Source organism: Sinocyclocheilus anshuiensis, unplaced genomic scaffold, assembly GCF_001515605.1.
Source record: "Sinocyclocheilus anshuiensis isolate Anshui unplaced genomic scaffold, SAMN03320099.WGS_v1.1 scaffold197, whole genome shotgun sequence".
NCBI classification, from domain to species: Eukaryota; Metazoa; Chordata; class Actinopteri; order Cypriniformes; family Cyprinidae; genus Sinocyclocheilus; species Sinocyclocheilus anshuiensis.
Genome location: NW_015540856.1, coordinates 357,311 through 384,314, shown reverse-complemented (window position 1 = coordinate 384,314; position 27,004 = coordinate 357,311). Strand labels below are relative to the sequence as shown.

The 27,004-nt window shown below is 38.7% G+C and overlaps 1 protein-coding gene across 1 annotated transcript in view; it reads left to right on the top strand.

Moving 5' to 3' along the window:
* LOC107687835 (trafficking protein particle complex subunit 12-like) overlaps positions 1 to 27,004 on the top strand; it is a 35,587-nt gene that overhangs the window by 3,484 nt on the left and 5,099 nt on the right. Inside the window, exons 3-7 of the mRNA XM_016485308.1 lie at positions 125 to 241; positions 11,815 to 11,928; positions 12,899 to 13,037; positions 20,204 to 20,316; positions 20,418 to 20,490. Of these exons, the coding sequence (XP_016340794.1) occupies positions 125 to 241; positions 11,815 to 11,928; positions 12,899 to 13,037; positions 20,204 to 20,316; positions 20,418 to 20,490 (556 nt within the window). The remainder of the gene's footprint in view (positions 1 to 124; positions 242 to 11,814; positions 11,929 to 12,898; positions 13,038 to 20,203; positions 20,317 to 20,417; positions 20,491 to 27,004) is intronic.

The window sequence follows — 27,004 nt, the reverse complement described above, 5'->3', positions numbered from 1 at the left end:
TCTATTTTTAGATAACAAAGATATAGTGAATAAACCAGAGACAGTTGTCTCTTTTCATTGCTCTTGGTGTTGTAACTCTATGAAACAGTGAGTGAAGCAGAAACTAAAGCGCTCTGATTTACAGGGCGATGCGGTGAAAGATCTCATGCAGCGTTTTTTGGGCGACCAGGCCGCAATGAAGAGACAGGTGCTCTCGGCCAACTCAGTGGAGCAGAACTTCCTGGGTCTCAAGCGGCTGATAGTGAGTAGCAGATCATATTTATTCCTTCATGGAGTTCTTCACATTTTCGACTCATTGAAGCACAGACAGACATGTGTCTGGTGTGTTTTTGTGTTTTTTTGTGTTATGGCTGGGATATTTTTTGTACTTGTTCACCATCTCCATTTCTTTTTGAGTTTCATGACTGTCCAAACTCTGCAGATGTGCTCCAAAATGTGGCAACTAGTGAACTGGAAATCAGTGCAAAAATCAGAGCAGCAACCCTGCGATGTATTTGAGCCATTAGTTGGTAAAGTAGCAGTGTATCTCTGAGACTGGTGCAGGAGAGACAATCCAAATATAGTATAGTCACTCACAATGTAGTTATGTGGATTTAATCCTGAATTTTAATCTCTCGACAAAATCCCACTAGGATTTTTCCATTGGCTTTTGGATTATTGCAGAAAATAAACTCTGTGACTAACAAAAGTTTATGATGGTTACATGTTTTGTCCATCATGATTTTCACAAATGAACACAATTTATGAATTTTCAAGCCTAAATTTATTTAACTGGCAGAAGTAAAAAGATAAGTGCAGGCTATACCATAAATGAACCACACCATGATTACATGACTTTAACGTCACCGCCATTAAGTGCCCCGAACAACTCTTTCAGGATTTATTAAAAAAAAAATGTTTTCCTTGAACGTTTAAGAATAGTTTGAAAGAGTGCAATTATAAACACAATGAGGCTGTGAAAGCGATTAGTGTGTTGATGAGTTTACCCGTTTAATGGAATAAAACAAGCATAAAACATTAAAATATCCTGAGCTTGTGTTAAACAGACTTTATTTCAGGCAAAAACCCATTTAGGACTTTAGGACGATGGAACCGGAAGTGCTTCCCAGGTTTCGGCCTGCAAAAATATTCATCCCTGCAGCACTCTATTGAGAAAATAGTCACATTCAAGCGTTTAAGTGCTTAATTTTTATGTTTAATCCAATTATTTAAAGTTTGCACCACTCCATAAATCCAATCAATTTCATTCTGGTTGAACTCATTCGGATCGATTGAGGTGATTACATGAAGTTTTTCAGTTCGATTGAGCCACCAATATGATAATAAATGGATTCTTTGGGTGCACGTAAACATGCTGATGTTGCTTAATTTTATATCACTAGCAAAATCATCACACACTTATACAGTATTTATCAGGAATATTCAATATATCCATGTACATGGTATATCCCATCATATTGCCCATCTCTATCTGAGATCGTGTGTGTGTGTGTGTGTGTGTGTGTGTGTGTGTGCACGCGCGCAGTGCTGTTCGGAGCAGCATGAAGTGTCAGCTAGAGCTGTAGGGGCCCAAAATTACTGCCTCACTGATTTACCGCTGAACACACAGACAGGCCTGAGACGCACAGCCTTGCCTGCTGTGCCCACGACCTTCACCGAATGACAAGGAGGCTGTGTGTGTGTGTGTGTGTGTGTGTGTGTGTCTGTGTGTGTGTAGTGTGGCACTGCCTGTGGAAGCATGAGCTCTAATCCCCAGATTCTGGACTTCACAGATCAGATCAAGAAGCTCTGGAGCAGAGAAATGTGTGTGAGAGACACACAGAAGATCAGTCCTCTGAATATAGTGAGGCATTCATGGACAGTGCACTGTATCACTCCTAAAGACCCTATGTGTGTTAACAAAGACATTTACATTCATGCATTTGGCAGATGATTTTATCCAAAGCGACCCACATTTCATCCAAAGCATACATTCATTAGTTCATGTATTCCCTGGGAATCAAACCCATAACCTTGGCGTTGATAGTGTCATGCAGTACTGCTTGAGCAACAGGAATCATATATGTTTATGTGCCCCTAAACTTTATAATTTGCAGTTAATTGCAAACATTGACATTGGCCTGTCCCATCCAAACTTTGTTTTAATAGGAAATATGGGCAGGAAACTGAACTTGTGAAGCCATTTACATTTTTTATATCCCTAAATTACCCTTCAAAAAGGTTATGTAAGATGTGCTTCCAAATACTGTCATTTTCTGGTTCACTGCATTTGTTTGGCTTTAACTTTATTTATCAACTCAATTAAACAAGAATGTTTAACCTTTATCCAATGTTCAGATTTTTGTTCTGGAAATGTATGCAGATGAGAGCATATTTAATTAGACACTGCCTCATTTGCACATTTAAACTTAACATTTCAGAAAACTTATACAAAAGAGAATTGTTGAGTAAAGTGCCCCTATTATGCCATTTTTTTAGGGTTCCTGATATTGTTTAGGGAGTCATGCATGCAAGGTTAAAAAACGCTTTTGTTTTCTCAAAATATGCATTTAATATCACCTCATTTTCCAATGATTCTCAAACGATTCGTTTGAAGCAGTTCTGAGATTCAGTCTCTGTAAACCCCTCCTTTCTGTGAGCCTACTCTGCTCTGATTGGTCAGCTGGCCCGGTCTGTTGTGATTGGTCGACTGTGTACAGCGCGTGTTTGAAACAATACACCCATTGCCATAGTTGTGTATTTTGAACGCACGATAGAAAATATAAACATCTATTATTTATCATACTTACAGGTTTTGATTCAGTGGAGCCAGCTGGTCCAAATAAACTGGGTACTGAGCTCATCTTTCAAGAGCAAGTGTTTGTGATTCCCGCGTTGAACTCCCCAAAATTAGAGAAACAGTCATCAGTAACACAAGAAAGATTGGGGTTGTACTGCTGTGAATTAACCACTGATTCTTTGCAGCCTCATCTTTCGGAAGTCAAAATAAAACCAATTTACTTTCATAGCGTAGTACACAGTGTCTTCTCAACTTGATGTTAACCACACAAACAAGGTCCAGTGATGGAGGGCGGGTCAAGCTGTTCACGGCCGGTCAACGTAGCACATAGGCGGGCATTATGCAAATGTGTTACCCTGTGACGTGTAGCCGTCACGGAAGTAGGATTTGAATTACTGACGACTCGTTTAGGCTGTGTAGAGTCAATTCTTTCTTTTGGGAGACAGTAACTTTATTAATCATGCACTTTCAGCTTTACAACTTCGCAGATCGTTTACATTCACATACAGCTACATTAAAAGGCAGAATTCCAAATGGCATAATAGGGGCACTTTAATGTACTGTGATTAATCAACTGGAGACAGTATGATATATATTAGTTCATTAAACAGGAATTGTATGCGTTCAAAAAAGAAAGGCCAGTAAGTTATCAGGTGCATAGAACAAAAAAAAGTATAATCAACAAGGTAGCTGAAATTGAAACCAAAAAAGGTCTATCTTTACTTTTACTTTTTAATATTTACTTATTTGTATATGTACAGCACTTTGGCATACACTAGCTGTTTTTAAATGTGCTATATAAATAAACTGACCTTGACCTTGACCTTGACCTATCAAAAATATATATTTTATTTTAAATATGCACAAGTGAAAAAGTGCCAAAAATGCAAGGTGTCTTAAAAACAGACCAAAGAACGTAAATCGTTTACACATCCACAAACTGGCAAAACCTACAAAATTAAACAATTGATTACATACATATGTAATTGATATATAATTCTTGCCCTTTATTGTATGTTGTTAAAGTGAAATGGGTGTTTTTTTTTTTTTAAAGGGACATTTTTGGAATTGGATTGTTAATTATCCCTAATTGATTAAGTTCAGCTGTTAACAATTTGTAATTGTGCCTTTAAAACTGAGATGTTGCTGTTTGCCTTATGAGCACTGAAGATGGCATGGGCTGAAACGTCTGCTCTTTGGTCTGTTTTAAAGACACCTTGCACTTTTGTCACTTTTTCACTTGTGCATATGAAAAATAAAAGTTATATGTTTGGTAGACCTTTTTCTTGGTCTGATTGCATGTTTCCAGTGTGCGGACAATTTCGGCTGCCTGAGATCTATCAGTTACAATTGTTACCCTTTTTTACCTGAAGTGTTAAAACTGTGTATTACAAATGGATGGAAATTTTATATGCAATTGAAATACGTAAATCTTAAACTTTGGCTTATTTTTATGTGCGTGTATGTGTGCGCACCTGGTATTCCCTACGTTGGTTATGGGGACCAAATGAAATCAAAAGACTCAAATAGTATTTTCTTGTAAAATATACTCCAATAATCTTTATGTTTACAACTTCAAAAAATGGTTCAGGATGAAGGCTGACGTCATCACTTCATCATTTCTTGCTTGATTTTAATAACGATTCATTATATTTCTGATGGTGTTAACTGAGAAGTCAAGCTGTGAAAGCTTATAAATGTTTAAATTAATCTGCATGGTAGTGATGTTCTGTTTCAAACTGTCGAAGAAAGCAGAGAGATGAGCAAGACTATGGTTCTAAATGTCTGAAATCAGTATGAATTTCTTAAAATGTCAATTTTTTTGGTCCCCATGAGGAAAACGGCTTATTAATCATACAGAATGATTTTTTTTTTAAAGTCTAAAAATGGCTGTAGTTTTGTTTGAGGGGCAGGTTTAGGGTAAGGGGATAGAAAATACAGTTTGTACAGCAGAAAACCCAACATGTATGAGTGTGTATGTGTGTGCATAAGTGACGGATAACTTTTTACAAATTTTGCACTGTGCAATGGAAAAGCCTCAAATAGTGTGGAAAGGTGTGTTGAATAACATTTGTCATGAGCCCTGTGGGTATAGTTGTCTTTTCTTTTTATTGTTTATATATATTTGTACATAGCACATTTAAGGTATAACTGTTAAAATAGTCTGGGACTAGAAGTACATGCTGATCCATATCTGTCATCCCCTGAGAGAAGAGATGTGTGTGTCTGTACAGCTGATGTCAGACAGAGAGGAGAGTCTCAAACACAAACATGCTTGCCGTTCACCTGAACCTGAGAGAAAATCACTCATTCTGCAGAAGACCGAGCTCTCAGCCACCCTTGTTTCCCCTTGTCTCTCTTTTATTCTCTTTTTCTTCTGATCTGGCTCTTGTCTTCTCCGTACGGGGTTCCAGTGATTATTTTTGGCTCTGAATCAGTCTTATTTCTCGCGGCACCATCCTGACTTCCTCTCCAGCTGTTCAAAATAATGTTACTCTAGCTTATTTTTGTGGTCACAAAGAACTGTGGATCTGTGCTGACATTGGGCGATGATGCTTGTCTTTTGTCTTTTGTTTTCCCATTGCATTCAGATCAGCGCTGGCCTTTAGATCATGTGCAATGTTTGGTTGATGGTTTATCGCCACTGACTACATTTATTTTCATATTAGTAGATTTGTCTGAAACGTTAACAGAACTTAGATGATAATGATGTGACAACAGCATCGGCTTTCTGTAGCATGTAGAAAGCGCTATAGGTTAGCATGGGTTAAACGTTCAGTAATTAACCTGTGGTCATCAGGGTCTATCAGTCTTCTTCACAGTCTATCACGTCTCGCTGGCTGTTTGACCTCATTGTTGCATTCTTGCCTCTTTACAATCCGCCACTGGGTTTCAGATGTGTCTGTATTTGCTCAGACTCTGATCAGCCTTATTTCCTGCCAGACGCTTCTGTTTGCTCAGAAAAGCTAACAAGGAATCAGAAACTTGTTGTTGTTAGTTGTTTCTCCAGAAATGAGGCACCAACTAAAACTACGGCCAGGCACAGCTACGCCCAGAGTAAACGATGCACATCTATGCCGACACATTGTACCGCAGTGATCATTGAGACACCATTCACACTGCAATGGCTACAACTACCAATAAAGAACTGAATTGCTCACGAGAAGATAAAAAGCAAAGCCAACGCACCATGATTTCACTGAGTAAACATTTCCTAACAAGTTTTATATTTTATAAAATATGTAAAATATATAAAAACCTTTTACATAGTCTCCCTGCACATTCTCATAACAAATTTATTCAAACATACATTAAAAAATGAAGACGACAGGTGTTAAGTAAAATATAATGAATGAATTATACTGCACATATTTATCAAAAGTTGACTATAAAGTTTATGTACAATGAATGTCTTTTCTGAGGTATATGTGACGTTACGTGCATATTAGGGGTGAAACGGTACACAGTTGTCACGGTACTATATGTACCTCAGTTTTGGGGTCACAGTTCAATATGAGTTCAGTACAACAGGAAAAAGTCCCCATTGCTAGTTTTTCTTTTCCATTTTGAACTGGCAGTAGTGCTACACACATTTTTCCCATTTTGTAGCTGGTCGACCGGTGCATCTGTAGAACCCGAAACGTTTTCTTCAAGCTCTTGTCATCTGAACTCGCCGTTCTTGTTTTAAGTTGGTGCGTTGATAGTCTCTTCTTCTGCTCTTTTCTGTTGTGGTGGTTAGCGTTGCATTACTGTGCGCTCCCCTTTCTGGATCAATCGCCTGTGACTGACTGTATTCGTCGTCTGACTGCATGAACCGTACTATGTACTATGACGATTTGGGATGAATACATGTACCGTTACACCCCTAATGAATATTGTTCACAAGTTTTACTGACATCTTTCTGGTTTGAAACGCTGATTGATTGATTAAATGAGACATGATGCATTTCAGTGAGTTGTTCTGTTTCTTTCAACATCTTTCTGATGGTCATTCATGGTTATTTTTTTGCCATAACTAGTAGTAAAGAGGAAGAGATGATCGGTTCACGTGCTGCTTGAACTTAGGCGCAACAGCGAACGCCACATTAAAGAGCATCGAAACCACATTTATACTTTGTGTTTTGTGAGAAAATTGACAAAATTTAGAAGCTGATACTTTGTTTTTTAAAGTAACAAAGCACAAAGCTTATTGCGGTTATTGGGTGGCAGGTGTGCTAGAAATAATGAATGTGAAATAGGCTATTATTTTCAAGCATTTATACTGTTCCTCTGAACAAGATGCATGATACGGTTTCTTCTAATAATGCCAGATCACATGTAATATTTTACTGCATAATTACATACACAAATATATTTTGTGTTAGGTCAATTACCACTGCTGGCTTTGCTGTTAGGTCAGTTACCACTGCAGAGCTTGTCAATTGCTATATCGCTTATCCTGTCCGAAAAGACCATAAACTTTACAGATGATGTCTGCAGTAATAATTAATTCACAAGCATGAATCCTAAAAACTAAACATGAATTTTCACTTTACACTTACTTTTGACAAGGCATAAGATTTAGTCTCAGATGTAGCACTACTGGTATTAATTATAAGCACGACTTAAAGCGCATTTTACTCCCAGCGTAGTCTTACAACCGAGTGTATGTCCAGCTGGTGCAACCAGCCCCTGGTGATTAGCCATTTTTTGGACTGACTATAAACCACAAAACAATTTTAATGTAACAGTTTTACGTATTATATGTGTTTTCAACTAAAGACTCTTATTTTTAAGTCTTACTGTTTAGTTACTACCTTATTTGATTCCTTTGTTTACTTCTTTGATTTGTTGCCATAGTGATTGACTAGTGATCCTGACCTGTTCCTTGGTGTACCTTGTGTACATTGAAATTTAATTTGAAATGAATTGAATTGAAATATACTCGTTGTCCCCAAGGGGAAATTTGTCCTGGACTCTAGGGATGTGCGGGTCTAGTCGACTAAACGGTACAGCTCCTACTAGTCGACACTGATAAAAATAGTCGATTACACGACAGAAAAAAAAAAGAAAAACAAAAACAGGATTTTCTCATTCACATTACCATAATTTTAACATTGCATTTAAAACATTTTAAATAACAAGTTAAAATAAAACGTTTGAAAAATAATACATTATTTTTAAAAGTTTATCTGGGCGGAAACTACATTTCTACCTCAGACCTCACATGTGTTTTCTTCGTGTCGGTTGCGGCGAGTTAAAAAATGACCATGCGAAAGACGAGAAGGTGTGGGATTATTTGTATGGTCTTGGTCACCGTGCTGCAGCTCAGTTTCAGGGTCTTGGCAATCTTCTTATAGCCTACGCCAGTGGTTCCCAACCCTGGTCCTGGAGGCACCCCAACACTGCATGTTTTGCATGTCTCCTTAATGAAACACTGATGAAGCTGATTTGAATAAATAAGCTATGCTTTGGCCGACGTTGAGTGTATGCTCTGCTTTCATTTCTTTTTAACGACCGCCTAAAATGAAATGATGATAACGCGAGGCAAGTGTGCGGCAAGCAGAATTCATTGAGGGATTTGACAGTGTGATTCATAGATTAAGTATTTAAAATATAGGCTATTTCAAATATCGCACGCACAGAGGGTTTTTTTTCTTGCCATCTTTAGGGGGTTTCTTGCTTTTAGACTAGTCGACTAGTCGGATACAAAACTTTAGTTTAAACGACAGTCAAATTAGTCGTCGCGCACATCCCTAGACTCGAGGTGTTTACACTGACACTTTGGATGTAATACGTTGGATCCATAAACGATAAATACAACAATAACCAACAGTAATAACAAATTAAAACATAGCCTTCTGTTTTCATTGGTTCATTATCAGTTCTTGTCTTTGCTTTGCTTACAATGGTACTACATTTGTGTTCCCATTTTGTATTATTCTTCACCTTCATTCCTTCGCATTGTCTTCATGGGTTTTGTGATTAAAGCTGTAAATAGATCCTCGCTTCATCTCCTTTTCCTTCCACAATTAAACCGGATCTCTGTAGCGCTTTCGGGTTAGTAACAATGATAGCTGTTTTGCAAGGCTGTGGTCACATATTTAGGATTAATTAAATAAATAGCCATAAATGCATTGGTATTTTTTGTGTGAATGTCTGACTGTATAGCGCCACCTCTACCATTTGGGCCATCGGCGTGATTGTAAATTTAAATTACTTTCAATTAATGTCTTGCTGTAAAGGTGACTTTGGTAAACGTGTTCAGAATAATCATGAGATTCAGAGTGGACTCCAGCAAAAACATTTTTTTTAGTTTATCATCAAAATAATTATCTTGTACTGCAGTCACAACAGCATCACATTGACATCGTTAAAGGTATAGTATACTGTAAAATTAAAATGTTAGCAAATTTGCGAGCCTTTTGAGAAGGAGATTTTCAATGAATTGGTTGATCCAGTTCTTAAAACTGGGCTGAATGATTTGTTCAGCATGATTTCTCAATTCACTGACTCGGTCACAGCAGTTACCGAGTTCCAAAAAATGTATTTTGTGTCCTTTTTGAATTTTGAAAACTTTAGTATCATTTAATTGTATAGTAATTGTGTTTAAAAGACTGAACAGTATTCACAATTCTCTACAGAGGTCTGGAATGACTTGAGGATGAGTAAATGATGAAATGATGAAATTTTTCATTTTGTTGGTCGAACTATCCCTTTATTAGAGCAGAATCTCTGATCTGTGATGTGCGCGTTTGAGTCCCTGAGTGTGCAGTACATCAGAAAGGACCCTCATTTCTCCTGTCATTGACTTCTCTTATGTTTTATCTCAGTGGCGGCTGCTGCTTTTGTCCATTTTCCTGCCAGTGGGTTTCGGCTTCATTTGCCGCTCTAATGAAGATTTAGAGGCTCTGGGGTCTCTGACAGAAAAAGAGAGAGAGAGCAGAAAAGAAGGATAGAACAAGTAAAAATGCTGATGAAAATGTATAAGAGAGACTGAACTCAGGATAAGAAATGAAGACAGATGGAAAAACAGTGCTAAGAAACAGCATCCCATCTAAAGGACGTCCACATCATGAGTCAAAATGCCAAATTACAGTGTTCTGCTCAAATTAAAAGTTAGATTGGTGTAAGAATGAAGTTCATGAAGTGCAACCAACAAATCGCACAAGGTCTAATTGTGAATTTGAGTGAATTCCCAATGTGAACATGGTCTTATTTATCTTATTTATTTATTGTATACTGTATACCTTACTCAGGGTAGACATCATATTGAATTTAACATGGATGAAAACGAGGCTGTGAGGGTTAGACTTTAGAGCTGCTATTTTTCTTTCTTTCTTTCTTTCTTCTTTCTTAGTTGATTAATCCCTACCAATAATTAATAACTGGAAGTCTGCCATTCATTTTTCAACATTTTATTCAAACATATTTTCTGTTCAGTTGCCTTTTTTTATATATACTGTAGTTATGCAACTGTACATGGTATGATAACCCTCAATTTTCATACCATGTTGTTTCGGATCAAACAGACTTATTTTTTACAATGGCGCACACTGGATAAATATCCTAGAACACATGCAATTTTCAAAATTCACAACATTTCAAACAGTTTGGGGTTAAATTTCAAACTGTTTACGGTTTTATTTTTACGGTTAGGTTTTTTTTTTTGGAAATAAATTTCATCAGCTGAACAACTGGCATGAACACACTGTACTAATGTCCCTTTATAGCCTTGTTTCCATTCCTGTAAGAAATTAACTATGGTGCCACCCTTTCTCAGGTCCATTTGGCTGATTCTCTTCTCATGTCTTGGCAAATCCATTTAGAAAATTATAATCTGGAGAAAAACGAAATAAATAAAAAAATCCAGTGCGAGCAAATCCACTGCAGAGGAATATGATTTGGGCTGTTCACAATTATTTTTGCATGCACTAATTTTTGTCAATTGGGATGAATCCAATCTGATTTCAGATTCAGGTTTTCAGAAAGTTCTGTTTATATGAACCCCAAAAGTTGCAGTCTGATTCACATATTAATTTACACACGCATTACGTGTATTCCATATGGAAGCCCGTTTCCTCCACTGAATAAAAAAAAAAAAAGGTAATTGCGACTTTTTATCTCACAATTCTATCTTTTTTTCACAGAATTGTGAGATATAAACTCGCAATTGCAAGTTATAAAGTCAGAATTGCGTGATATAAACTCGCAGTTGCGAGTTAAAGTCCAATTTTAAGGGGGGAAAAAAGACTGATATGTTCTCAGAATTGTGAGTTTATATCTCACAATTCTGAGAAAAAAAGTCAGAATTGCGAGAAAAAAAGTCAGAATTGCGAGAATAAAAGTCAGAATTGCGAGTTTGTATCACGCAATTTTGAGAAAAAAAGTCAGAATTGTGAGATAAAAATTCGCAGTTACCTCTTTTATTTTTTATTCAGTGGCGGAAACAGGCTTCCATAATTCCATGTCGTATTTGCCAGAAGAGTTTTTTTTAGCAAACATTTAGTAAATATTCAGTCTCAACCACTGACTAGTTCATAAGACATGAGACATAAATAGACATATGGATGTTCGTATGACACAACACGCAAGTAAACATATGCATCACAGCACTCCAAATGTCCGCAAGCATTTACATGCTTCATTTTTTTCCCTGTTGATCAAATTATTTAGGTCTACACCACCCCTTCCAATCCAAATTGTAATATTATTGGGATTGTTTACATGAAGCTGTTTCAGTCCCATTGAGCTGTCGATCCAATTCTATACAGATTATTTGGGTACACATGTAAACGTAGCTACTGTCATCCAAAAAACAGATCTATGCCACGTGTGGGACACTTAGGTGTGAACAAACCTAATTCCATTTAGATTTTTTTGCAACATATGCTTGTTTTGAAAGTTTTTAAGTGCAAGTCTTGGCGTAATAAATGGCAGCGTCATGTAAAGCGAGCGCTCGCAGTGACCTTGTCGTCATTACAGGTGCCGAGTCTCTCTCACGCCTCCTCCTGTGCGAGCAGCTGTGTGTTTAATGGCTTCATCTCCTCTAACAGAGCACTAAGAACTGGAGGGCAGCCGTGGACCTGACAGGCAGACTGCTGACGGTTCACGGCCAGGGCTACGGCAAGAGCGGCCAGCCCACCAACCACACCACTGACTCCCTGCAGGTGAGCAGAAGCACCAGGACACAGGCTAGATTTAGCTTGTGTCAGGATTTACTAAAGACATGTACAGTGAAACATTAGCTATGAAGTTATTTTTGCGGCTGATTTTATTACATATACATTTGTAGGAGTTTCCCTTTCTGATGCAAAACTTATGGGAGGGAATAATTTAAATTAATTATGCAAAAGTTAATTTGCTAACATATCAAATCTAAAAAAACATTGTTTTTTTTATGATTGTTTTCTCAACATTGCATATCTAATATACTCCTGACAAACACATTTCAATTATTACTTGAAAGAGGGCTAGTGTAATGTTTAATGCAAAATGTTTCATTGTTTAAATTTAATTCAGAACACGTTTCCTAAAATGTGTTAAACTAATAGATTACGAATTTTCGGCATTTAATTTGTAATCAGTAACAGACTACATTTTGTAAGTAATCTACCCATCACTGATCATGGCCGTTTCTGCTGGCAGATCTCTTTAAATTATTTGTTCATGACATATACTTGTCTATTGTCATTGGCTTTGTTATATATACGTGTTAAACCAGCAAGATGATGTTTAATGGTATTCTGTATGTAGTACTTAACAGAGTGTATGTTCAGTAATATATGGAGTTAATACTTGTTAGTTTTCATAATGCCTGATTTCACCAGTAGAAAACAAAAAGTACATTGTAAAAACGTCCATGCCTGAAGCAGCGTAGCACTGTCAGTGTTTTAGCTATCGGTCTGACACCCACTCAGTCCACAGTAACACGCTGAGGTCCCGGCGGCTCTGGAGACGGAGGAATCAAAGCACGCGCTCGCTTTGATGTGCCGGCCTCACGTGCGTCCACACGTACTGCTGCAGAGAAGAGTTACGGTGTAATACTCCCAGACCAGAAAGCATCGCAATACTACAGTTACAGAAAGAAGTAAATGTTGATCTGTTTTGTTGAAGCAGGCCGCTCTCTTCTCTCTACAGCTCTGGTTTGTGCGTCTTGCTCTTCTGGTGAAGCTCAGCCTTTTCCAGAACGCAGAGCTGGAGTTTGAACCCTTCGGGAATCTGGATCATCCAAATCTCTACTATGAATACTATCCGACGGTTTACCCTGGAAGACGAGGTAGAAGTTCTGGAGCTATTTAACTACATTTCATGTGCAAGATGATGTTAAGATGTTGGAAACTAGCTTCAGGAAGAGTTTTTTTTCTAAAAGAAATTAGTAGTTTTATTCAGAAAGGATGCATTAAATCGATCAAAGGTGACAGTAAAGACATTTATAATGTTGATTTCTATTTCAAATAAATGCTGTTCTTTTGAACTTTCTATTCATCTGTGAATCCTGAAAAATAAAACGTATCACGGTTTACACAAAAATATTGGGCAGCACAACTGTTTTCAACATTGATAATAATCAGAAATGTTTCTTGAGCAGCAAATCAGCATATTAGAATGATTTCTGAAGATCATGTGACACTGAAGACTGGAGTAATGATGCAGAAAATTCAGCTGCGCATCACAGGAATAAATTACATTTTAACATAGATTCACATAGAAAACAGTTATCTATTACTGCTGAATTTATTAGTAACTAATGATGATCTGTAATCACTGATTATGTAATGAATACTGCGCCTAATGTACTATTAGATGGCTGACAACACTCAGGATAATACGATTTGTTGTTGTTTTCATCTTTTGGGGGGTTTCTTGCTTTTAGACTAGTCGGATACAAAACTTTAGTTTAAACGACAGTCAAATTAGTCGTCGCGCACATCCCTAGACTCGAGGTGTTTACACTGACACTTTGGATGTAATACGTTGGATCCATAAACGATAAATACAACAATAACCAACAGTAATAACAAATTAAAACATAGCCTTCTGTTTTCATTGGTTCATTATCAGTTCTTGTCTTTGCTTTGCTTACAATGGTACTACATTTGTGTTCCCATTTTGTATTATTCTTCACCTTCATTCCTTCGCATTGTCTTCATGGGTTTTGTGATTAAAGCTGTAAATAGATCCTCGCTTCATCTCCTTTTCCTTCCACAATTAAACCGGATCTCTGTAGCGCTTTCGGGTTAGTAACAATGATAGCTGTTTTGCAAGGCTGTGGTCACATATTTAGGATTAATTAAATAAATAGCCATAAATGCATTGGTATTTTTTGTGTGAATGTCTGACTGTATAGCGCCACCTCTACCATTTGGGCCATCGGCGTGATTGTAAATTTAAATTACTTTCAATTAATGTCTTGCTGTAAAGGTGACTTTGGTAAACGTGTTCAGAATAATCATGAGATTCAGAGTGGACTCCAGCAAAAACATTTTTTTTAGTTTATCATCAAAATAATTATCTTGTACTGCAGTCACAACAGCATCACATTGACATCGTTAAAGGTATAGTATACTGTAAAATTAAAATGTTAGCAAATTTGCGAGCCTTTTGAGAAGGAGATTTTCAATGAATTGGTTGATCCAGTTCTTAAAACTGGGCTGAATGATTTGTTCAGCATCATTTCTCAACTCACTGACTCGGTCACAGCAGTTACCGAGTTCCAAAAAATGTATTTTGTGTCCTTTTTGAATTTTGAAAACTTTAGTATCATTTAATTGTATAGTAATTGTGTTTAAAAGACTGAACAGTATTCACAATTCTCTACAGAGGTCTGGAATGACTTGAGGATGAGTAAATGATGAAATGATGAAATTTTTCATTTTGTTGGTCGAACTATCCCTTTATTAGAGCAGAATCTCTGATCTGTGATGTGCGCGTTTGAGTCCCTGAGTGTGCAGTACATCAGAAAGGACCCTCATTTCTCCTGTCATTGACTTCTCTTATGTTTTATCTCAGTGGCGGCTGCTGCTTTTGTCCATTTTCCTGCCAGTGGGTTTCGGCTTCATTTGCCGCTCTAATGAAGATTTAGAGGCTCTGGGGTCTCTGACAGAAAAAGAGAGAGAGAGCAGAAAAGAAGGATAGAACAAGTAAAAATGCTGATGAAAATGTATAAGAGAGACTGAACTCAGGATAAGAAATGAAGACAGATGGAAAAACAGTGCTAAGAAACAGCATCCCATCTAAAGGACGTCCACATCATGAGTCAAAATGCCAAATTACAGTGTTCTGCTCAAATTAAAAGTTAGATTGGTGTAAGAATGAAGTTCATGAAGTGCAACCAACAAATCGCACAAGGTCTAATTGTGAATTTGAGTGAATTCCCAATGTGAACATGGTCTTATTTATCTTATTTATTTATTGTATACTGTATACCTTACTCAGGGTAGACATCATATTGAATTTAACATGGATGAAAACGAGGCTGTGAGGGTTAGACTTTAGAGCTGCTATTTTTCTTTCTTTCTTTCTTTCTTCTTTCTTAGTTGATTAATCCCTACCAATAATTAATAACTGGAAGTCTGCCATTCATTTTTCAACATTTTATTCAAACATATTTTCTGTTCAGTTGCCTTTTTTTATATATACTGTAGTTATGCAACTGTACATGGTATGATAACCCTCAATTTTCATACCATGTTGTTTCGGATCAAACAGACTTATTTTTTACAATGGCGCACACTGGATAAATATCCTAGAACACATGCAATTTTCAAAATTCACAACATTTCAAACAGTTTGGGGTTAAATTTCAAACTGTTTACGGTTTTATTTTTACGGTTAGGTTTTTTTTTTTGGAAATAAATTTCATCAGCTGAACAACTGGCATGAACACACTGTACTAATGTCCCTTTATAGCCTTGTTTCCATTCCTGTAAGAAATTAACTATGGTGCCACCCTTTCTCAGGTCCATTTGGCTGATTCTCTTCTCATGTCTTGGCAAATCCATTTAGAAAATTATAATCTGGAGAAAAACGAAATAAATAAAAAAATCCAGTGCGAGCAAATCCACTGCAGAGGAATATGATTTGGGCTGTTCACAATTATTTTTGCATGCACTAATTTTTGTCAATTGGGATGAATCCAATCTGATTTCAGATTCAGGTTTTCAGAAAGTTCTGTTTATATGAACCCCAAAAGTTGCAGTCTGATTCACATATTAATTTACACACGCATTACGTGTATTCCATATGGAAGCCCGTTTCCTCCACTGAATAAAAAAAAAAAAAGGTAATTGCGACTTTTTATCTCACAATTCTATCTTTTTTTCACAGAATTGTGAGATATAAACTCGCAATTGCAAGTTATAAAGTCAGAATTGCGTGATATAAACTCGCAGTTGCGAGTTAAAGTCCAATTTTAAGGGGGGAAAAAAGACTGATATGTTCTCAGAATTGTGAGTTTATATCTCACAATTCTGAGAAAAAAAGTCAGAATTGCGAGAAAAAAAGTCAGAATTGCGAGAATAAAAGTCAGAATTGCGAGTTTGTATCACGCAATTTTGAGAAAAAAAGTCAGAATTGTGAGATAAAAATTCGCAGTTACCTCTTTTATTTTTTATTCAGTGGCGGAAACAGGCTTCCATAATTCCATGTCGTATTTGCCAGAAGAGTTTTTTTTAGCAAACATTTAGTAAATATTCAGTCTCAACCACTGACTAGTTCATAAGACATGAGACATAAATAGACATATGGATGTTCGTATGACACAACACGCAAGTAAACATATGCATCACAGCACTCCAAATGTCCGCAAGCATTTACATGCTTCATTTTTTTCCCTGTTGATCAAATTATTTAGGTCTACACCACCCCTTCCAATCCAAATTGTAATATTATTGGGATTGTTTACATGAAGCTGTTTCAGTCCCATTGAGCTGTCGATCCAATTCTATACAGATTATTTGGGTACACATGTAAACGTAGCTACTGTCATCCAAAAAACAGATCTATGCCACGTGTGGGACACTTAGGTGTGAACAAACCTAATTCCATTTAGATTTTTTTGCAACATATGCTTGTTTTGAAAGTTTTTAAGTGCAAGTCTTGGCGTAATAAATGGCAGCGTCATGTAAAGCGAGCGCTCGCAGTGACCTTGTCGTCATTACAGGTGCCGAGTCTCTCTCACGCCTCCTCCTGTGCGAGCAGCTGTGTGTTTAATGGCTTCATCTCCTCTAACAGAGCACTAAGAACTGGAGGGCAGCCGTGGACCTGACAGGCAGACTGCTGACGGTTCACGGCCAGGGCTACGGCAAGAGCGGCCAGCCCACCAACCACACCACTGACTCCCTGCAGGTGAGCAGAAGCACCAGGACACAGGCTAGATTTAGCTTGTGTCAGGATTTACTAAAGACATGTACAGTGAAACATTAGCTATGAAGTTATTTTTGCGGCTGATTTTATTACATATACATTTGTAGGAGTTTCCCTTTCTGATGCAAAACTTATGGGAGGGAATAATTTAAATTAATTATGCAAAAGTTAATTTGCTAACATATCAAATCTAAAAAAACATTGTTTTTTTTATGATTGTTTTCTCAACATTGCATATCTAATATACTCCTGACAAACACATTTCAATTATTACTTGAAAGAGGGCTAGTGTAATGTTTAATGCAAAATGTTTCATTGTTTAAATTTAATTCAGAACACGTTTCCTAAAATGTGTTAAACTAATAGATTACGAATTTTCGGCATTTAATTTGTAATCAGTAACAGACTACATTTTGTAAGTAATCTACCCATCACTGATCATGGCCGTTTCTGCTGGCAGATCTCTTTAAATTATTTGTTCATGACATATACTTGTCTATTGTCATTGGCTTTGTTATATATACGTGTTAAACCAGCAAGATGATGTTTAATGGTATTCTGTATGTAGTACTTAACAGAGTGTATGTTCAGTAATATATGGAGTTAATACTTGTTAGTTTTCATAATGCCTGATTTCACCAGTAGAAAACAAAAAGTACATTGTAAAAACGTCCATGCCTGAAGCAGCGTAGCACTGTCAGTGTTTTAGCTATCGGTCTGACACCCACTCAGTCCACAGTAACACGCTGAGGTCCCGGCGGCTCTGGAGACGGAGGAATCAAAGCACGCGCTCGCTTTGATGTGCCGGCCTCACGTGCGTCCACACGTACTGCTGCAGAGAAGAGTTACGGTGTAATACTCCCAGACCAGAAAGCATCGCAATACTACAGTTACAGAAAGAAGTAAATGTTGATCTGTTTTGTTGAAGCAGGCCGCTCTCTTCTCTCTACAGCTCTGGTTTGTGCGTCTTGCTCTTCTGGTGAAGCTCAGCCTTTTCCAGAACGCAGAGCTGGAGTTTGAACCCTTCGGGAATCTGGATCATCCAAATCTCTACTATGAATACTATCCGACGGTTTACCCTGGAAGACGAGGTAGAAGTTCTGGAGCTATTTAACTACATTTCATGTGCAAGATGATGTTAAGATGTTGGAAACTAGCTTCAGGAAGAGTTTTTTTTCTAAAAGAAATTAGTAGTTTTATTCAGAAAGGATGCATTAAATCGATCAAAGGTGACAGTAAAGACATTTATAATGTTGATTTCTATTTCAAATAAATGCTGTTCTTTTGAACTTTCTATTCATCTGTGAATCCTGAAAAATAAAACGTATCACGGTTTACACAAAAATATTGGGCAGCACAACTGTTTTCAACATTGATAATAATCAGAAATGTTTCTTGAGCAGCAAATCAGCATATTAGAATGATTTCTGAAGATCATGTGACACTGAAGACTGGAGTAATGATGCAGAAAATTCAGCTGCGCATCACAGGAATAAATTACATTTTAACATAGATTCACATAGAAAACAGTTATCTATTACTGCTGAATTTATTAGTAACTAATGATGATCTGTAATCACTGATTATGTAATGAATACTGCGCCTAATGTACTATTAGATGGCTGACAACACTCAGGATAATACGATTTGTTGTTGTTTTGTATCTATTATTATTATTATTATTATGAGATTTAATTGTAGTACAAATGCTATTAATTTAGTTTATACATTTACAAATTTTGGATTTTGTTACAGCATTACCTGTTGTCCTTGTATGCATTTGTCTCTTAACCTCTTAAAGGGGTAGCTCACCCCAAAATGAAAATTCTGTCATTAATTACTCATGTCGTTCCAAACCCGTAAGACCTTTGTTCATCTTCGGAACACAAATTAAGAAATTTTTGATGAAATCCGAGAGCTTTCTGACCCTCCATAGACAGCAACGCAACTGAAATGTTCCCAGACAAAGAAACGTAGTAAGGACATTGGTAAAACAGTCCATGTGACATCAGGGAAAGCGCGCGCATGCGTCATAGTACTCTCCAAAATGGTGGAAGATGGTAACTCGGGGGAGAAAAATTGTTGAATAAAGTCGTTATTTTTGTTTTCTTTGCACACAAAAAGTATTCTCGTAGCTTCGCAAAATTGAAGTTGAGCCACTGATGTCACATGGATTATTTTACCGATGTCATTACTACATTTTTGGGTCTGGTAACGTTTCAGTTGCATTGCTGTCTATGCAGTGTCAGAGAGCTCTCGGATTTCATCAACAATATCATAATTTGTGTTCCGAAGATGAATGGAGGTCTTACGGGTTTGGAACGACATGAGGGTGAGTAATTAATGACAGAACTAACCCTTTAACTTTATTTTGATAGTCTACTTCAGAGATTCTACTAACTATACATAACTTTACAACTACATTTCAAATAGCAGTCAAATAGCAAACACTTTATTCATTCTACTGACTATAAGTAGCTTTGGAAGTACATGTCAACTTATTCTATTAACCCTAACCTTAGTAGTTCTTTGTTTTATGTTTGGTCTGTCAGAAAGCAAAACCACCTGAATAAATGTGGGGAAAAATAGAAAAGTCATTTGAAATTGTAATAATATTTCACAATATTACTGTTTTTACTGTAATGTAGCCTTGGAGAGCAGAAGAGACTTCTTTCAGAAACACTGACAAATCTTACTGACCTGAAAATTTTGAATGCTACTGTAAATGTCTTTCAAAGGATGCAACAAACCTGGTGAATTCAATTAGTTGCAATTATCAAATGCAATCATAACATCAGCCCACTACCCAACATATGTCATACTTTATATGTATATCTCAGTCGGTCAGGTGAAATCTTCAGACGGTGATGCAGCGCTTGACTCAGGATTCATCCTGATATCAAAGAAGCGCATGATCAAAGCCACAACCCCTCGTTTCACCAGCATGGAGTCGGTTTCTTTAATGTGTTTCTTGACAGAAAAACAGAAGCGAGAATAGAAAAATGGTGCACTTACTTTCTGCATAAGAGAAAGAGCGTGCATTAGTGTTAATATATGGTTCTGTTTTGCATGTTCTAGGCTCGATGGTGCCGTTCTCCATGCGTGTTCTGCACGCCGAGCTCCCACAGTACCTGCAGAAGCCCCAGGAAACTCTGGACCGTCTCCACAGAATAAAGAGCGTCTGTCAGAAGGTGAGCCCGCACTTTACACCTCAGCGCCCGCACCTGCTCACAAATTTAATTAGCCTCGCTGTAATTAGTGTTGTAAAACTTCTGTTCCTGTCCTTTCACAGATCTTGAGTAACCTGCAGGAGGGTTTAGCTGAGGACGGGAGTATGATGAACCTCACGCAGGACAACAGACTCGGTACAGACCGCTCAGATCTGTCCTCTGCAGCTAGTGCAGGTCAAATACATAGTGCTGTTGAGTCGAACAGAATACAAAAATCTGTCAACATTCACTCACCCTCATGTCATCACCCTTCCAATTAGTTATTTATTAGATTTCATATAAGTTATGATGCCCATGTTATATTACAGCACAGACTTTTAAGAGATATTCACATACGGACTCTACATCTCTTAAAGGTCTGTGTTGAGAAAAGACTGTAAAGTCGATATTGATCATCTTGCACTCAAAATATTTTTTAAAAATATTAAAATGTTCTTAAAGTGAGACAATGCCCTAACTTCCTATTAGGACAAATATGTGACCCTGGACCACAAAACCAGTCATAAGGGTATCTTCAGACGGTGATGCAGCGCTTGACTCAGGATTCATCCTGATATCAAAGAAGCGCATGATCAAAGCCACAACCCCTCGTTTCACCAGCATGGAGTCGGTTTCTTTAATGTGTTTCTTGACAGAAAAACAGAAGCGAGAATAGAAAAATGGTGCACTTACTTTCTGCATAAGAGAAAGAGCGTGCATTAGTGTTAATATATGGTTCTGTTTTGCATGTTCTAGGCTCGATGGTGCCGTTCTCCATGCGTGTTCTGCACGCCGAGCTCCCACAGTACCTGCAGAAGCCCCAGGAAACTCTGGACCGTCTCCACAGAATAAAGAGCGTCTGTCAGAAGGTGAGCCCGCACTTTACACCTCAGCGCCCGCACCTGCTCACAAATTTAATTAGCCTCGCTGTAATTAGTGTTGTAAAACTTCTGTTCCTGTCCTTTCACAGATCTTGAGTAACCTGCAGGAGGGTTTAGCTGAGGACGGGAGTATGATGAACCTCACGCAGGACAACAGACTCGGTACAGACCGCTCAGATCTGTCCTCTGCAGCTAGTGCAGGTCAAATACATAGTGCTGTTGAGTCGAACAGAATACAAAAATCTGTCAACATTCACTCACCCTCATGTCATCACCCTTCCAATTAGTTATTTATTAGATTTCATATAAGTTATGATGCCCATGTTATATTACAGCACAGACTTTTAAGAGATATTCACATACGGACTCTACATCTCTTAAAGGTCTGTGTTGAGAAAAGACTGTAAAGTCGATATTGATCATCTTGCACTCAAAATATTTTTTAAAAATATTAAAATGTTCTTAAAGTGAGACAATGCCCTAACTTCCTATTAGGACAAATATGTGACCCTGGACCACAAAACCAGTCATAAGGGTAAATTTTTTAAAATTGAGATTTATAAATCATCTGAAAGCTGAATAAATAAGCTTTCCATTGATGTATGTTTATATATATATATTTGGCTGAGATACAACTATTTGAAAATCTGGAGTCTGAGGGTGCAAATAACTCAAAATATTGAGAAAATCATCTTTAAAGTTGTCCAAATTAAATTCTTAGCAATGCATATTACTAATCAAAAATTAAGTTTTGATATATTTACGGTAAGAAATTTACACAATATCTTCATGGAACATGATCTTTACTTGATATCCTAATGATTTTTGGCATAAAAGAAAAATCGATATAGGCTATAGTCTGACGCGCTACATGTCTGCTGTAACAGTACTGTGATTTCAGTTTCGATTCACTTCGCTTTAATTTGCATTTGAGAATGCAACATGAATCGTTTTAAATCTGTTGTGGTTTACAAAGAGAAGTTTCAGTGTCACATGATCCTTCAGAAATCATTCTAATATGCTGATTTGCTGCTTAAGAAACATTTACTCTTTATTATTATGAATGTTAAAAACTATTTTTGCTTAACACTTTTGTGGAAACCATTTACCATCGCCTTTAAGATTTGTCTGGCTTGAGATGGCAGCATAAGATCCCATCTTGAGTGATCCATCAGAGTAGATCGCTGACGCGTCTGTAAGTCTTGCATGCTTGATTGACTTCCTCACATGTTGTTTTGGTGAAGACAGAGATAAATGCATGCTTCAGCATAGCTGTGATTTCAGCAGCCCCCCCCGCCGGCCCGCCGCCTGTGTGTCTGATGTGCTTTCAGCGGGACGGACTCCCTCCTTCATGGGCACACGTCTGTAACAGAGCTGCCAGGTGCTGACAGACTGGCGGGCCGGTGCCAGACTGCTGTTTTTGTGTGGCTGTTCATTGTCCCTGGCAAAATGAGGAAGAGAGGTTAATCAGAGCAGGATGGGTTCAGATAGAACACATACATCCTATAATGCACGGTGAAGGTGCAAATTTTGTCTGAGCCATGGATGCTTCAGGTTCAAGTCAATGTAATTTTCAGGATAATCAATATCATTTTCTGTCCTCCATTTAGTGTGCTGATAAAAATGCAAAAGCCCAAAAAACAATGTGGCCACAAAAAAAATTTTTTTATTCAAATTTTTACCCTGAAATTCTAATTAATACCTCAAATATCTCAGATGTGTATTGATATATGTGATTAATTGCAATTAATTTGACGGACATTTTTACATTTTTAACCCTATAAGACCTACTGTATTAATGATCAACATGATCAAACTTTGCTGTTAAACCTGTTGCACACAATCTACTACATCCCTTTTGTCGTCTGATTGATAGTTCATACTTTTTTTTTTATCAAGTAAAAGGTTTTTTATTATAATTGTACAAACGTCCCCCTTCAGCTCATGCTTCATGTGTCTTTTTGCTTTAAAATCTTTACTGTTTTTTTATACAGTAAACATAAGAATGACTTTGATATTGTTAGTTATATTTCCAGATGGACACTTACTGGACTAAAGCAGCTTCGCTTTACTTGATTCTCCAGACATCATTTTTTAGTCTCAAATCTGATCATCAGGATCTTTTGAGGAGTGTTTATTTGTTCATCTCTCAATCATCATTTTATTGCATTGCATTATATGTTTTGATCACTTAAATATCATCTTACTAAGACATATTATTGGATATATAGAGTGACGACTGATATTTATATCATTTATCTGCTATACTGTTATAAAGATCTCATTGATTTACAGTACTATTAGAATTTCATCTTTCTTTTTGTCCATGTAAATATCAGCATCTACACAAAAATTGCATATTTTTGCTCAGTTTGCGTCTCTGAATAAAACTGAGCTGTTTTATCCACTTCAAGTATGAGCTCCATATTCTCAGTATATCATACTATATTAACCATAAAAGCCTGATGTATCAAATATGAAACTCAACCAAAAACCAGATTTAAAAAAATATATTTTGTCCATTTTCAGTAAACTCTTCTATTCCTGTAAAAATTTATTTTGACAGGGTTAACTGATTAACCGTCCTACTTTTAAAGGGGTCATGAATTGAGAAATCAAAATTTCCTTGATCTTTTGACATATAAGAGGTCATTATGCTATAAAAACTAGAGATGCACCGATCGATCGGCCAGGGATCGGAATCGGCCGATTTTCCTCATGATCGGCCCGGATCGGTGATCGGCCGGTCAGTCTCACTTCTTTCCGATTCCAAGCCGATCCGTTTGGTTACCAGCGGCACAGGCAATAACGTCAGCCGTGCATTCTCGCTCTCTTCTCTCCGACGACCCCTTCTCTCTCACACACGTCTCATTCGCTCCGGTTAAATAGTGCTTGTATTGCGCATTATTTTAGTCATTCCCGCAGGTTTCGCGCTTACACCAAACGTGCGCGCACCACCATGTTCTTAGAAAGAAAATCGGAATCGACAAAAATCGGTATCGGCAGACCACTCTAACAAAAAAATCAGAAATCGGAATCGGCCAAGAAAATTGCAATCGGTGCATCTCTAATAAAAACATGCTGCAAGTTTCAGAAATCAAAACTTTCTCCTTTGTTAGAAACCCCTTATATTGAAGCCGAGCTGCTAAAACGACTTCATTCTTTTTAGTATCATAATGAAAGGTCCTAAAACGACTAGTTCCCTTTCGAGTATTCACTTAACATTGTAAAGCATTCATTGTGGGAACTCCTCCCCTTCTCTGAAAATCCTGAAACCTTATAGGATGATGCCAGTACAATAAACTGGCCAATTGTCGCTAATTATGTAAATCAAATGCAAATACTGACAAGCCTTCGGGCAGTATATAATGTGGTAAGAGCGCCAATTGCCTCGGAATCAGAACATACGACAACTTCTTCATTGCATCCGATGGCTACCTTCTGTCGAATTTGCGCTGGCCCCATCGACCCGCTGGACCCACACGAGCACTGCATCGCCTGCCTGTGCTTGGCCCACGCTGGGGCTGCGTTCTCTGAGTCTGACTGTGTGCACTGCACAGACTTGCCGGCACGCCTTTTGAGGATTCGGAGGAGCATCGCTCATGGCCATACGGGGACGAGGTCCACTGCTGTCAGGGAGCCGCTGGTGGGCCCTTGCTTCCCCGATGCCCCTTTCGCCAGCCCCGACACTGAGGGCCCCCCAGACCTCCAGGAGGAGCTCGCCAGGGTCCTTGTGAATGCCGTTAAGCTCAACTGGGATGCTCCAGAGGAACCTGCCAGGAGTAAGCCGCCACCAAGCTGCCTCGAGGAGGAGGGATCCGTTCTTCCCGGATGTCCATGAGCAAGTGGTGAAGTCGTGGTCTGCACCCAAGTCGGCGCGCGTCCACTCTTCCACACAGTCCGTGTTCTCCCACGCGGAGGTGCGTGAAGGCGATGAGTCACCTAATGCCCCGGCGCGTACTCCATCCGTCGTCGAGATCACGCTCCTCTTCTGCACCCCGCTTCCCTCGCCGTGTCCTCTGTGGCTCCTCTACCTGAGCCCGATGTTTGCCGCAGTCAGTGGATGAGACCCGGGAAAAGGCATCACGGACAGAAGAGGAGCCCCCGCTATGACAGTGGACTGCCCTCGGCTGCCAAGCCTTCGTCCTGATGGTCCTGCCAAGAGGAGGAGAGAGCTCGCTGGAGGCTTGCCTCCCAACCGCCGCATCCTGCATTATGTTCCCCTTGTTCCTGTGAGTGACAAATGCAATGTTCATGTTTCTGTTGGTTAAATAAAAACACAAACATCCTCACAAAAAGATTTCCTCCTCATCATATAGATACGGCATTACTCGCCCTGCCTCAGAGCAGCACAGAGCCGCTGTCTTTGCCTGTTATGGCCTCCCAGTGTAATCCTCCACGAGCCGTTTCCCCGTGGAGAGCTATTCCAGGCTGGGTGCTAGGCATAATAGAACACAGGTGTTCTCTCCAATTCAGGCGCAGACCACCCTGTTTCAATGGCGTGGTTCCGTCACTGACATTGCCTCAAAAATGCCCCTGTTTTGAGACAGGAGGTTCACAGCCTGCTCGCAAAAGGAGCGATAGGGCGAGTCCCTCTGAGCGAGCTGGAGAGCAGATTTTACAGCCGCTATTTTGTGTTACCCAAGAGAGATGGGGGACTCTGTCCGATTCTGGACCTGAGACCCATCAACAGAGCACTTCACAAGCGTGTGTTCAGGATGACGACTCTGAAGCAGATCCTGGCACAAATCCGTCCCGAGGACTGGTTTGTATCCATAGATCTGAAAGATGCATACTTTCATATTCAGATAACACCGCGCCACAGATGCTTTCTGAGGTTTCCTTTCGAGGGCACGGCATACCAGTACTCACTGCTCCCTTTCGGGCTGGCTTTAGCCTCGCGCACATTCTCGAAGTGCATAAATGCGGCGCTTTCCCCTCTCAGAGCGAGCAGGAGGGCGGAGGTGGATCTGTTCACGACAAGCAAGAACACGCACTGCCTGCTGTTCTTTTCGCTGTCTCGCTCCCCTGCTGATGGGGGACGGTCTGTCGTCGCGTTGGCTGAGAGCCAGGCTTTATGCGTTTCCTCCAGGGAAGATTTTGCCTCTGGTATTATGCAAAATCAGGGAAGAGAGAGCGTTGGTGATCCTCATTGTCCCGAACTGGCTGAATCAACCTTGGTTTCCGGACCTCAGGGAGATGCTGGTGGCTCCCCCTTGGCTCAACATCAGAGCTCATACGACGAGGGCTATTGCTTCTGAGAGCGGGAATGAGACGCTGCTCGATCAGTAGTGTTCAGTCTTAGAAGCGTTCAGTCTTAGATTCTGAATTCACCACACCCATCCTAACGGGGCGTTCCGACGAGGGGGCTCAAAAACAGGACAAAAAATTGCTTGTTACTTCTAGGTTATGTTTTTTTATACAAAAGTCATGTTAAAGGGGTCATATGATGCGATTTCAATTTTTCCTTTCTCTTTGAAGTGTTACAAGCTCTTGGTGCATAAAGAAGATCTGTAAAGTTGCAAAGACTAAAGTCTCAAATCCAAAGATATATTCTTTATAAAAGTTCAGAGTCAACCACGCCTACCTAAAACGGCTAGTTCTAACACACCCCCACATGTCTACGTCACAATGTGGGAAGATTTGCATAACGCCGCCCAAATGTTCAAGCAAAGAAAGGAGGCGTAACTTTTATTCTCGCTGTAGTATTGTTGCTGCCGCCATGTCGTGAAGACGCTGTGTTTCGTTGTGAACGCAAAACTACTTTGTTTGGCCTTCCAAAAGAGGAC